This window comes from Blastocystis hominis, assembly GCF_000151665.1.
Source record: "Blastocystis hominis, Singapore isolate B (sub-type 7) whole genome shotgun sequence assembly, scaffold_4".
Lineage (NCBI taxonomy): Eukaryota > Bigyra > Opalinata > Blastocystidae > Blastocystis > Blastocystis hominis.
The window spans coordinates 819,597-832,045 of NW_013171849.1; the positions used below are offsets into that span (position 1 = coordinate 819,597).

At 41.1% G+C, this 12,449-nt stretch overlaps 2 protein-coding genes across 2 annotated transcripts; both read right to left on the reverse strand.

The window, feature by feature from the left end:
* Window positions 1–434: 434 nt before the first annotated feature.
* GSBLH_T00003870001 (uncharacterized protein) lies at window positions 435–2,510 on the reverse strand (the record flags this gene model as incomplete). Its single annotated transcript, XM_013042689.1, has 1 exon — window positions 435–2,510. The coding sequence occupies one exon, from the start codon at window positions 2,508–2,510 to the stop codon at window positions 435–437; it is 2,076 nt and encodes a 691-aa protein (XP_012898143.1).
* A 4,174-nt stretch (window positions 2,511–6,684) lies between these two features.
* On the reverse strand, window positions 6,685–10,013 carry GSBLH_T00003871001 (Isoleucyl-tRNA synthetase; the record flags this gene model as incomplete). The annotated part of the gene is made up of 15 exons (XM_013042690.1): window positions 6,685–7,026; window positions 7,058–7,133; window positions 7,165–7,355; window positions 7,390–7,692; window positions 7,724–7,993; window positions 8,027–8,281; window positions 8,309–8,479; window positions 8,509–8,601; window positions 8,686–9,036; window positions 9,070–9,172; window positions 9,205–9,313; window positions 9,358–9,395; window positions 9,443–9,625; window positions 9,658–9,698; window positions 9,732–10,013. 15 exons carry the CDS (start codon window positions 10,011–10,013, stop codon window positions 6,685–6,687), a joined length of 2,808 nt encoding a protein of 935 aa, XP_012898144.1.
* Window positions 10,014–12,449: the final 2,436 nt, after the last annotated feature.

Here is a 12,449-nt window from a genome sequence, read left to right on the forward strand (position 1 = left end):
TCTAAATGTATTCACGAAACCAAAACTATCATCTCTAATTTCGATTGATTCAACAATTGTGAATCGAGAGAAATCAAATGTAGTATAATTATAATCATTACAAGTCCAATTAGGTAAAATGATTGAAGAATTAGAAGAAGGAATGGATTGAATGAAATCACAAGAATAAATGATTTGAGGGAAATATTGTGCTAATTCATAATGAACATCTAAATGGAATCAAATTTAGAATTATCAATTCATACTATTGAATTCACTGCCTATAATATTTATGAATGCATTCATCAAATTGACATTATGAACATTTGGAATATCTAATTATGATCAATATTCGAATAATCGATATACTTTCGAATATTACTGTATTGGGAGAGACAAAACTTTCTCCTCGTGAAGTGATGGATGTTAGATTTGGAAGATCTAATTGATGAATTCTATATATTCAAATTGTTATTACTTCGCATCTGTAATAATGTAGGATATGAGTCATCCAAATATCCATTAAGTGCATAATAACCAAGATTAATAGATTGTAATTGTGGAAGATCTATAGAAATGAATGAATATAGAAATGAAAATTGAATACTTTCGATTATTGTTGTTTCCGATTCATAGAATGCAGAACCACCTAATGTAATCGTTTGTAGACTAGGTAGATCTATAGAAATGAATGAATATAGAAATGAAAATTGAATACCTCGAATTATGAATGAACTAGAATAGAAATTAGAGGAAAAATAACCTCCAATAGATCCAATATTGATGTATTGTAATTTTGGTAGATTCTTCAATTCAAATTCGCCTCCAAAATCATTGAAACTATTTTCACCAATATCAATTGATATCAATTCATTACAATTCAATATGTGGAATGATTTGGATCTTGTCTCGTTTTCAGAAGTTTCCACATTGTATTCTAAAGTATGTGTGAATGCATTATCTTGGATATATATGTATTCTAAATGAGTGTTATCGCGAATCTCGAAAGTACTCACATTTTTGAAGTTGGAACTTTCAATCCATAAATATATCAAATCAGGGAAATTTGTGATCGAAAATGTTAAGATATCTTCATCATTACATGCTTTACTATCGATATGAAGGATCTTGGGAGAATTGTCTAAGTCATAATAGTCCTGACAATTTGATATTATAGTTTCTGGCAGGATTCCATAAGAGAAATGGAAGAACATAGATGTAGAGAGTTTTCCGGTTAATGAGATTCTCTCACTTGTTCCAAATTCGCTCTGAATTACAAAATAAGAATCTTCATTCCATCCATTATTGATTCCTTCCAAATATATTCTCATTAATTGTGGTTTAATACATCCAGTGACAATCTGCGTGCTATTGGAAGTATAAGACAAAGTCAGGAGTTTAGTTTGTCCATTTCCATAGTATATAATCATGTTTTCATAAGTATCAGGATTGGATCCATAGTATCTTTGGATAGAATAGAATGTTTCACCAAGGGGACATATTGAAGTAGTGGGAGATTGAGTGGATGGAGATAAAGTAGTTGGAGGTTGAGTAGTTGGAATGGGAGTAGGAGTTGGAGTAGGAGTGGGAGTGGGAGTAGGAGTAGGAGGTTCAGTAGTGGGTACTTCTGTAGTTGGAGTTGGAGTCGGAGTAGTTGGAATGGGAGTGGGAGTGGGAGTAGGAGTCGGGGTAGGAGTAGTTGGAATGGGAGTTGGAGTCGGAGTGGGAGTAGGAGTAGGAGTAGGAGTAGGAGTAGTTGGAATGGGAGTAGGAGTCGGAGTGGGAGTAGGAGTAGGAGTAGGAGTAGGAGTAGGAGTAGGAGTAGGAGTAGGAGTAGGAGTAGGAGTAGGAGTAGGAGTAGTTGGAATGGGAGTTGGAGTCGGAGTGGGAGTAGGAGTAGGAGTAGGAGTAGGAGTAGTTGGAATGGGAGTGGGAGTGGGAGTCGGAGTAGGAGTAGGAGTAGTTGGAATGGGAGTGGGAGTAGGAGTAGGAGTAGGAGTAGGAGTAGTAGGAATGGGAGTAGGAGTGGGAGTAGGAGTGGGAGTAGGAGTAGTAGGAATGGGAGTAGGAGTAGGAGTAGTAGTTGGAATGGGAGTAGGAGTAGGAGTAGGAGTAGGAGTAGGAGTAGGAGTAGGAGTAGGAGTCGGAGTGGGAGTAGTTGGAATGGGAGTAGGAGTAGGAGTAGGAGTGGGAGTAGGAGGCTGAGAAGTAGGAGGCTGAGAAGTAGGAGGTTGAGTGGTTGGAAGCTGAGTGGTTGGAACAATAGTTGTAGGAACTACTGTAGTTGGAAGCTGAGTGGTAGGTAGGAAAGTAGTGGGAATTGGAAGAGTAGGAGTTTCTGTAGTAGGAATAGGATCAACCGGTACAATTTCCACACTTCCTTCATGTCCTTCGTTCTTCTCGATCGTTGTTTGAATTTGTTGTACTACTTCTATCGAGACATCAGCTTTGTATTCAACGCGTGTTACGTTACTCAACGAATTTGCACCCAATTCCAATGTGAAATCCGAGCTGATCTGAGTCACAGACATCACAAAGAAATTCAATAAGGACTGAATTCCAACAACCATATTTATCAATAGAGGAGTGTTCAGACCAAAGTATCCATCCATATCTATCAATCTGCGTGATACCGATTGAGAAAAGCAACGATCACTTATATTGATATTTTCGATGATAGGACAATCTAGTGTAAACGTGAAAACATTCGGGAATGTATAATCTTCGAGAGTCAAACTTCGCAGATAGTGATAAGTAATGTTTAATACTGTAACATCGCTAGGATCATAATGTGTGAATCGCAGTTCGGAAACACTCATAGAAATCGTATCTATGTCATCTTGTGTATCATAAGAAACGGTTTCTGGAGGTACTGATTTCAGTTTGATCGACATCGCATATCCAGCAATTCCAGCATAGTTTGCATTTGTATCATTATCAGTAACAGGAAGATTCATCTCGATATTCTCGCAAGGTACAACGTTGAATGTCACAGTCCATTTTGTTTCATCGTATCCCTTCATCACACCATACAGAGAAGGTTGATAAGCACCGCCAGTATAAATATCATCACCTGTCACATCGTTCACAGTCTTCATTCGAATCAGATCGAGAGCCATCAGCACAATCACAGGATTTCCCTCAGCAATGAAGTTCATCAATCCACTCTTGTTCGGAATATCGTTTCTGGTTATATCAAAATAGAATTTGGGAGTATTGGCTGAACAGAGCTCGTTTTCATCGAGCAATCCAGCCACCGCTTCGCTCATCAGTCCTTTCTCTCTCACAAATGCAATCATATCCGAAGGAGTAACATCGTTAGGTTGGATTTCTTGAGTTTGGGGAAGACATTGAAGAACATAGGACAAGGACAGTTGTTCATGATAGTTTTCATTTCGCAATGCAGTTTCTGCAGCAAGAATCAAGGCACTTGCCCATGAAGAAGAATTCGAATTGGAAATCGAATATTTCTCAGCTCCAGAACACAAATCGCGACGAACGATGTTGATTGACTTTGAACCTGTAGTAATATCTTCCGAATCAGCATAGGAACCTTCTCTAGAGTATGTTATTCCGAGTGTCATCAACTGTTCCAGATCATCGTTGCTGAAGTCAGACAGAATGGAAAAATTCATAGGATAGTTTCTGTAGATTGCTTTTCTTTCGATTTCGAAGCAACTTTCGACCCAAATCATCAAACGTTCTCTACTACTCATAATACGATTCATTTCTTACTCTATATATTTTTCACAATCTTCTCCACACTTCGAGGGATAAGATTCGAGATACTTCGAAAAACCTTCTCTATCACAGGTATATGCAGGAAACGCATTAATTAGCTGTGAAACAACCAATAACAAAATGATCGCTTTCATCATCAATTCTATCTAACCTCTAAATTAACGAACGTTAACAGCATCGATTATTGGAGAACCGTTTTGTTCCTAATTCTGGATTTTTGGAATTTGGTTCTAAATTTGACGTAGAACCATTCCAAATGTTTAGAATTAAGAATCTGATAGTTATAATCCATTTAGACTGAAAAACAATCAACTTAGCGTTGTATTGGAAGAGTGAATCTAGATGAATGATAACGAGGAATATATGCTTTTGGAGTGTTTTGGAATATGTTAGAAGTAGAAACAATGAACTGAAGTATTTCGAGTTTTGATATAGACAGTCCATCTATGAATTGAAATGAATTGAAATGAAATGAAATGAAATGACAATAGAGGTAGTAAACAAGTCTTGTATTATGTCAATATATATAGTTTTATAATACAAAAAAGCATAAGATAATGATAAATAGAATACAAAATAGAAGATTTGTGAGACCTCTATGAAATGTAGTTCTAAGTAGAATAGACATGATGAAATGAATCCAGACGTGAATGGCAATACTGTCACGAAGTATTTGAATAATACTCTCCAAAGAAACAACTTGTTACATATAAACAACAATTCTTGAGGAATTGAAAGCATCGTGCCACTCTATTAATCTTGCATTCAATTTTAAAAGGCAGTCAATGATCCCAAGCTTATAGATTCCTTTTCAAAGGAAAGCCATCTTAACTACATGTCTATTCAACAAACACAATGAGCATCGACTATTTTCTTTTCTTTCCATTTCGTTCTCGATCTGCAATTGCATCTGGGTGGTTGGGCAGCAAATGACGATATCTGCAAATCCTCTTCTCATTCATTATAGAACAAGTCTTCTTATTGAGAAACTCAAAACAGATCCGCGCCCCCTTCGGCGCGAACGGATTCACCTCGAAGGGATCGCACTTCCTCAGTTGATATTTCTCGATTTCCTCCTTCGTGCACAGCCCATTCTTAAACCGATCCGCGATCGCATCCGGATGATCCGGATCCAAATGGCGAAACCTGCACGTTCCTCCGTTCCTCTGCCGTTCGCAGCTACTCTCAATGCCCCTCCTCGCGCCTACTATCCCTTATTCGAGTAATCAAAGCACAGATTCGCTCCAAGAAAGGAGTCTGGATTGTTTTCTCCGGGCGGAAGCGAGTGCGTTCCTGTCTCTCACCCCTTCCTCTCACTTCTACCCGCCTTCCGCTGCGCAGTCGGCGCGTCGCGCGACGCTGGCGAGCTCCCCGTCGGCGACACTTCGCGCCGCATCTCGTCGTCGTCGGCCATTCCCGACATGACGGTAGGCGCGGAGATTTGCTTGCCGTAGAGTCCGCCAAGCTCGCTGGCCTGCGAGTCCATCAAGATGCGAAGATCGATCCCTCCGTCGAATCGACGCCCAAAACGCCGAGGATCTTCGCGGTAGCGATACTGCGAGGGGAGATGCGATCGGATGTGTCCTTCAGAGCAGGAGTTATCGCCCGCACGGGACTCTGCGAGTGGGGCGGAGAGTCAATACAAACCTGCTTGGAAATCGAAGTAAACCGCGGAGTCGTGATCGGTGGTGTCGTAGGACTGCACGCGGACGGGCGACGTGGAGGAAGGCTGGCTAAACGGACTCTCGGTGGCCTGAGGCGACTCCAGAAGCGACTTTTCGAAGGGCTGAGCGGGGTTGTAGGAGTTGGAGATGTAGGAGTCTTTGATAGAGAGAGAACCTTGCGAAGGACGGCGATTGCTGCTGCGACGGAGCAGCTCCGAGTTGCGAGGGAGGCTGGAGTTGGTGGGGGAGTCCGGCTGGATCGCGTTGAGGCTGCGAGTGGAGAAACGGACGGAAGCTCGAGGACTGCGAAGCGATTGAAGACTTCCGGAGCGGTAGTCGCGAGTCATGTTTTGGAGAAGTTGAAGAGAAGAGTTGTCTTGAGATAGACGCGGGTAGTAATCGCTCTGGAGATAAGAGCCATTTTCACTGTAATATCCAATGTCTGGAGTACAGGAGTAATGGCTAACGGGGTCAGCTTTGATTAAAAATAATATGAATCGATACGATACTGATTGAAGAGGGAAGGCACATAAGAAGAGTAATCTAAAAGTCAAGCAATGGAACAATGCCTACCATCTGAACGTCGAATAAACAGGTTTTGGTGGACATAATCTTCTCTATTCGTCGATCGCATTGTAGGACATATTAGCGGTGAAGAAGAGGAGTGATTAGGTTCAATGGTCTCTTCCATTCTACAACGTCACAGCATCGAACAGAACCATTACATTCACGAAAATTTAGCAAAAAGTAACTAAAAGCAAAAAATCCAAACAATTCAGAAGCCAGAAATAATGGTATAGACACACGCACAATAGAAACAGAAAAAAAGCTAGTCCTGCTGCTTCGCCACAAAAACTCTTGTATTGAATGATTTTAGGGTAGCTTTGCTTTTTCCTCAATACAACCGCGGTTATGAATTTATGAATTTCATATGATAAAACAAACAACTCTAATTCGATGTAGAACCCCTTAAGACATCGCAACAGCGCTCACAAACAGGAGGCATGCCTGTATTGAACTCTATTAAAGATTTGTGTTTCCAGCAACGTGGACATTTTTCTTGGTCCGACTTCTTAATCTAGTCATCATTGGAACTTTTTTCACAGACTTGTAGAGAGTAATCACAGTCTAGTGCCGTACAGGGAAGATTGGCTTCAAACAAGACAGAACCCTCTAAAGGGTTTCTGTAAACCTTGCCAATGAGGTAGACTAGTGATTCTTACATTAGAGCAGATAAAAGCGTCGGATAGATCATCCTTTGAGAAAGAATCAAGCACACTCGACAGCTTATTCTTTGAATCTAAATCAAAAGGAAACTCGCATTCCTACCTGTCATAATACTCAAATCGACTTCGAGTGCAGATTTCACAATTCCCTCCTTTTTCAACTTCTCTAATTCCTTGTTTACCTCACCCCGGATCGACTCCACACAATTCCACGCCGTCTCCACCTCCTCGTTCTTCCATTCCGGATTCAGCTTTACGTATGTGTTCTGGAAGATACTTCCCTCTTCCTTCAGCGCACTGTAAATCTCCTCTGACAAAAACGGCGTGATCGGCGCCATTAGCTGAGGCAGCACATCGAGAATGGTTCGCAGAACGGTTTGCGAAGCTCTTCGTCGAATTGAGTTGGGAGCATCTGTCTGTATGTGAACTACCGCGCATGACACGCACATAAAGTCGATCTTTTATAATGTCAAAATAGGTGGCTGAAAGATCAGAAGCGGCGAACGAAACGAGCGATCGATACCTGCACAACAAACGTGGAAACGTGGAAATACACATCTGTGAAAACGAAATGATCGTAGGCCTGTGTGATTTTGGTGGAAAGAGAGAAAAGGCGACTCAAACACCACTTATCGAAGAGCGACATTTGGTCATACGGAACCGAATCGCGCGTTCGATCGAAATCGAAAAGATTCGAGAGCAAATAGCGGTTCGTATTGCGTAGTTTCTGATACGATTCCTGCACCTGACGAGTCAACAAGCGTCGAAACGCGCAGTACTTTGAGCAATTGCTGCAATCCCAGCGAAATATCGTAAGTGTAATCCGAAGAAGCCACCCACAAGCGAAGCACATCCACCGCCCATTGCCTATCTAAAAGACTCGTCGGCACCTTCTTCGAATTCGATTGTGTTCCTCTCAAAGCTGACTGTGTTTCGGTCGAATTCGATGGCGTTTTCTTGGAATTCGACTGCGTTCCTTTCGAATTCGCCGGTGTTCTTTTGGAATTCGCTGGCGATTCGGCGGATCCGAGGAGCTGGGAGGGCGTAATGAGGTTTCCGAGCGATTTCGACATTTTCTGTCCCTGCAAGCTAACGCCACGGCCCGAAGCGAACCTTCTCGTCGACTAAAAACCCGTGCGTGACGAGATTGCGGAAAGGAAGCGCGCCTCGATGCACCTGGCTGGTGAAAATGCTCGATTGGAACCAGCCGCGATGCTGGTCGCTGCCTTCGAGGTAGCTAGGATTCAATCGGAGAAACTGGGGAAACAGATCGACGATGGTGTTGGGGTAGTTGTGGAACCAGGAAACGCCGCTGTCGATCCAGACGTCCAGCGTGTCTTGCGATCTTCGATACTGAACTGATTTCGAATCGGCTTCGCGGATCTACGCTTTCACATCGGTTTCCCCGGTTTCTACTTTTGGATCCACGAATTCCTCATCCTTCACCGCGGAATCGAACCAATAATCGGTTCCCTTTTCCTCCAAAATCTTGATAATGTAATCAATGTTCTGTTTGTTCATCAAAACCGTCTCTTTTCCCGTTTCGTCACGTCGGAATACCGCGGGGATCGGCACGCCCCACGCGCGTTGGCGGGAAATACACCAATCAGGACGGTCGGAGATCATCGCAGTGAGTCGCTGGCGCGACGATTCTGGAATCATCTGGACCTTCTACAGGGCGCTTGATTATCATGCGACTACTTTTAGTGAATCGAGAATGGGTTGATTCTGCACGAGATGCTTCGTTCGGATGAACCACTGCGGGGTGACGCGGAAAATAACCGGCTTTTTGGCCCTCCAATCGTAGGGATAGCGATGAGTGATTTCGCCGCGATGCACCAAATGATTCGATTCGGCAAGCCATTCCATCTACACTGCGATCCTTCTGCGTTGCATACCACGCGCTCGCTGCCCTCTTCCAGCACGCTGCGTCCGTTGATTCGATCGTCCCACGCGTTCGCTTTAAAATTCCCGTTGTCGTCCACGTCTTCCTGCAAGACATAGCGAGGGACGTTCGCAGGAAGCGAGACGCGCGGAATATCGCCTTCGCTCGCTTTGTTCTCGTCGCCTGGGACCTGGATCACGTTGTGATACACGCAGATATTGAAGTCGTCGAGGCCGTGAGCCGGCGCAGTGTGAACGATTCCAGTTCCTGTGTCGGACGTGACGTGATGTCCTGCGATCACGGTGTGAGATGTGTGCAGTAAAGGATGCGAATAGACGGATCCTTGCAAAGAAAGTCCGGAGAGATTCGAAAGAACGATGGAGAGAGGGACTTGGAGGAGCGAGGAAAGCGCTTCAACGCGGTCTTTCATGACCAAAAAGAGCTCGTTTTGGGGAGTTTGCACAACGACGTATTCCGATTCGGGGCTTACAGAAAGACAAACGTTGGAAGGAATGGTCCAGGGCGTGGTAGTAAAGACGAGCTATCGTTTAAAAGGAGGGAAGAGCTGCTCAACGGCTTGAAGGGAGTGAGAGGAGAGAAAGGACTGCAAAGCAGGATTGGGAGAGCTTTGGAGATCGAAAGAGACGTAAATGCTGGGGCTTTTGTGATCGTGATATCTGCAAATGGAGAAGGCAAGAGAGAAGAATACTCGAGTTCGGCTTCGGCTAGCGCCGTGTGAGAATGAGGGGACCAATAGACGGGCTTTAGGCCTCGATAGATGCAGTTCTTTGCAACCATATCGCTGAACAATTCTAGATCTCACTCTATTTATGAAAGCAAACTCAACTCATTTATTTCGTACTCCTTTGTAAGAGTATAGTAACAATCAGAATCGAGGTTCTGTAAAGGAGGTTTAGTGGTTCAATTATATAAAAGATATGTTGCACATGATTCCCCACTCGTTTATCGATTTCTTTTGTCTCTTAATCGTATCAGAAGCGAACTTTCGACAAAGACTGCGTATTTTCAAACTGTCGGTTTGCTTTTCGTTTTTACACATGCTCTGCAATGCCTTCAACTCTATGGGAAGACCATGACAATCCCAGCCTGGTTTGTATTCCACACAACATCTAGCTCATCAAATAATACATGAAAATGATACCCAGTAAGCAGTTTATGACGATTAATAATATCTTTCAGGATCTATTTGTATAGAATACGGAAAACACTAAATACCTTGTTTTCAAAGTGACCCATATGTAGATCGCCATTTGCATATGGAGGACCATCGTGTGTTATCCACTTTCTATACTGAGAACCACTTCTTGCCTGTTTTTGCCAATTATAGAGATCTACATTACAATATTTCATTGGAGTCATATACATACCAGATGTACACCTTTTCAGATATGGTTTCTCTCTCAGTGCAGGATTGGCAAACATTGGAAAGGAAGTTTTCGGACTGTTGATTGTTTTGGAAAATATCTTAGATGCCGCCTTTCCAATCTTTTGGCTCATGAAGATAGTCTCAATTAAAGGAAAACTGGTAGGCAGAGATATTTTTATATTTGACATGTAGTAGCTAGTATAATGCAAAAGAACACAGGAAGAAATGGAGAAAAGGTAATTGGCAAAAGTTGTTGTTGATACAATAATTTATCATCATTAAAAGCGATTGTGATTTGTTTAATAGTAATGATCGCTCTTTTTGAAACGAACAACACCAATTGCTAATGGTTGTTTTATAGAGCGGCCATTATTTTTAGAGATCGATCTCTTTTCTTTAATAGGATAATTCAACTCAGTACAAAGGAGAAATGAAAGAAAATCTGATGGTGTTACTTTGATATCATATAATTGCTGAATATGTTGTGTCTGTAGAGAATAGAATGATTAGTATTATTTTAAAAAGCAAAGATCTTTAAAATGGTTTTCAAACAAACGAGTTACTACTCCATATTAGTGAGAACGAGACTCAAACAGATTCGCAAGAACAGGAGAAACGTCTAAGAGTCAATCTTTATTTGAACTCATACTGCTAATCGTTTTTGTGGTCACTTTCTTAAATGGGTTTGGTAGGTTAAATGATTCCAGATTAGGAATGTCTAAAGTTGATCAACAGAGCACAGCAATATACTTTCTAATACAACAATTCGATAATTACGGAGATAATAAACGATTTCGGATGGTGTTTGACTAGCTTGATAAGTTTTACTCTCAGAACTTGTTCCCGTCCTATTTGGTGCAGTCTTCGACAGGTTAGAGTTAATTCCATTTACCACTAACCCATTTTCAGAGTTAGGCTTTGGCATTGTTGTAGCTAGTCCGTTATTTATTCCTCCTGCATTATTACCAAATCCTCCTGCATTATTACCACCATTATTGATTGCAGAATTTCCAGCATTTGTACTATTGCCAAAACTATATCCTCCTGCAGTAGTATTACCACCATTATTGATTGCAGATATTCCGCCATTTGTACTATTGCCAAAACTATATCCTCCTGCATTATTACCACCATTATTGAATGTAGGTCTTCCATTATTTGCATTATTACCAAAACTAAATCCTCCTGCAGTAGTATTACCACCAAAACTGAATGTAGGTCTTCCACCATTTGCATTATTGCCAAAACTAAATCCTCCTGCATTATTACCACCAAAACTGAATGTAGGTCTTCCACCATTTGCATTATTACCAAAACTAAATCCTCCTGCATTATTACCACCAAAACTGAATGTAGGTTTTCCATTATTCGCATTATTGCCAAAACTAAATCCTCCTGCATTATTACCACCAAAACTGAATGTAGGTTTTCCATTATTCGCATTATTGCCAAAACTAAATCCTCCTGTATTATTACCACCAAAACTGAATGTAGATTTTCCACCATTTGCATTATTACCAAAACTAAATCCTTCTGTATTATTACCACCAAAACTGAATGTAGGTTTTCCATTATTCGCATTATTGCCAAAACTAAATCCTCCTGTATTATTACCACCAAAACTGAATGTAGATTTTCCACCATTTGCATTATTACCAAAACTAAATCCTCCTGTATTATTACCACCAAAACTGAATGTAGGTTTTCCATTATTCGCATTATTACCAAAACTAAATCCTCCTGTATTATTACCTCCAAAGTTAAATCCTGTCCCTCCAGTTTTCTCTTTGCCGGATGTACATTTCGCATTATCATTTCCAGATTTTTGGGGGCATTTGTCACGAGATTCATTTCTTCCACTAATTGTTGTTTTTAACTGGTTCATCCCATTAATACCATCATCCGTTGGTGAAACACTTTTCAAAGAAGGAAGATCTATAACTTTCGAATGGCAATTATGTATTTACTCCGCATTATTAAAGTACACGAGTCGTTATCTTCACCATAGAGTGCATATCTGCCAAGTTTAATATACTGGAGTGAAGGAAGATCTATTGAAATCATTAAATATACCCCAATTGAATACTTTCGATTATTGTTGTTTTCGATTTAGGGAATGCATAATCACCTAACACGATTGTATTAAGATTTGGTAGATCTAAAGAAATTATCCTTGGAATCAACTCGAATACCTCGAATTATGAAAGAACTCAAGTAAAAATTATAGGATTGAGCACAATTTCCACCAATTCCGATTCTGAGAGATTGCAATTGTGGTAGATTCTTCAATTCAAATTCACCTCCGAATACGCCAAAGCTATAATTTCCAATCTCAATTGATTTCAGTTCTTCACAATTCAATATGTGGAATGATTTGTATGTATCTTCCAAAGATAATGTACACTTATGTTTAGTTATTGCAAATGCATTATAATTACCGATTTTCAGTGTTTGTAATGTGTTCAATCCATCAATTCTAAATGTTTTTACTGATTCAAAGCAGCCATCTCCGATTTCGATTGATTCCAAGTGCTTCGACCTACTACGCTGACTCTAGCACAAGTAGT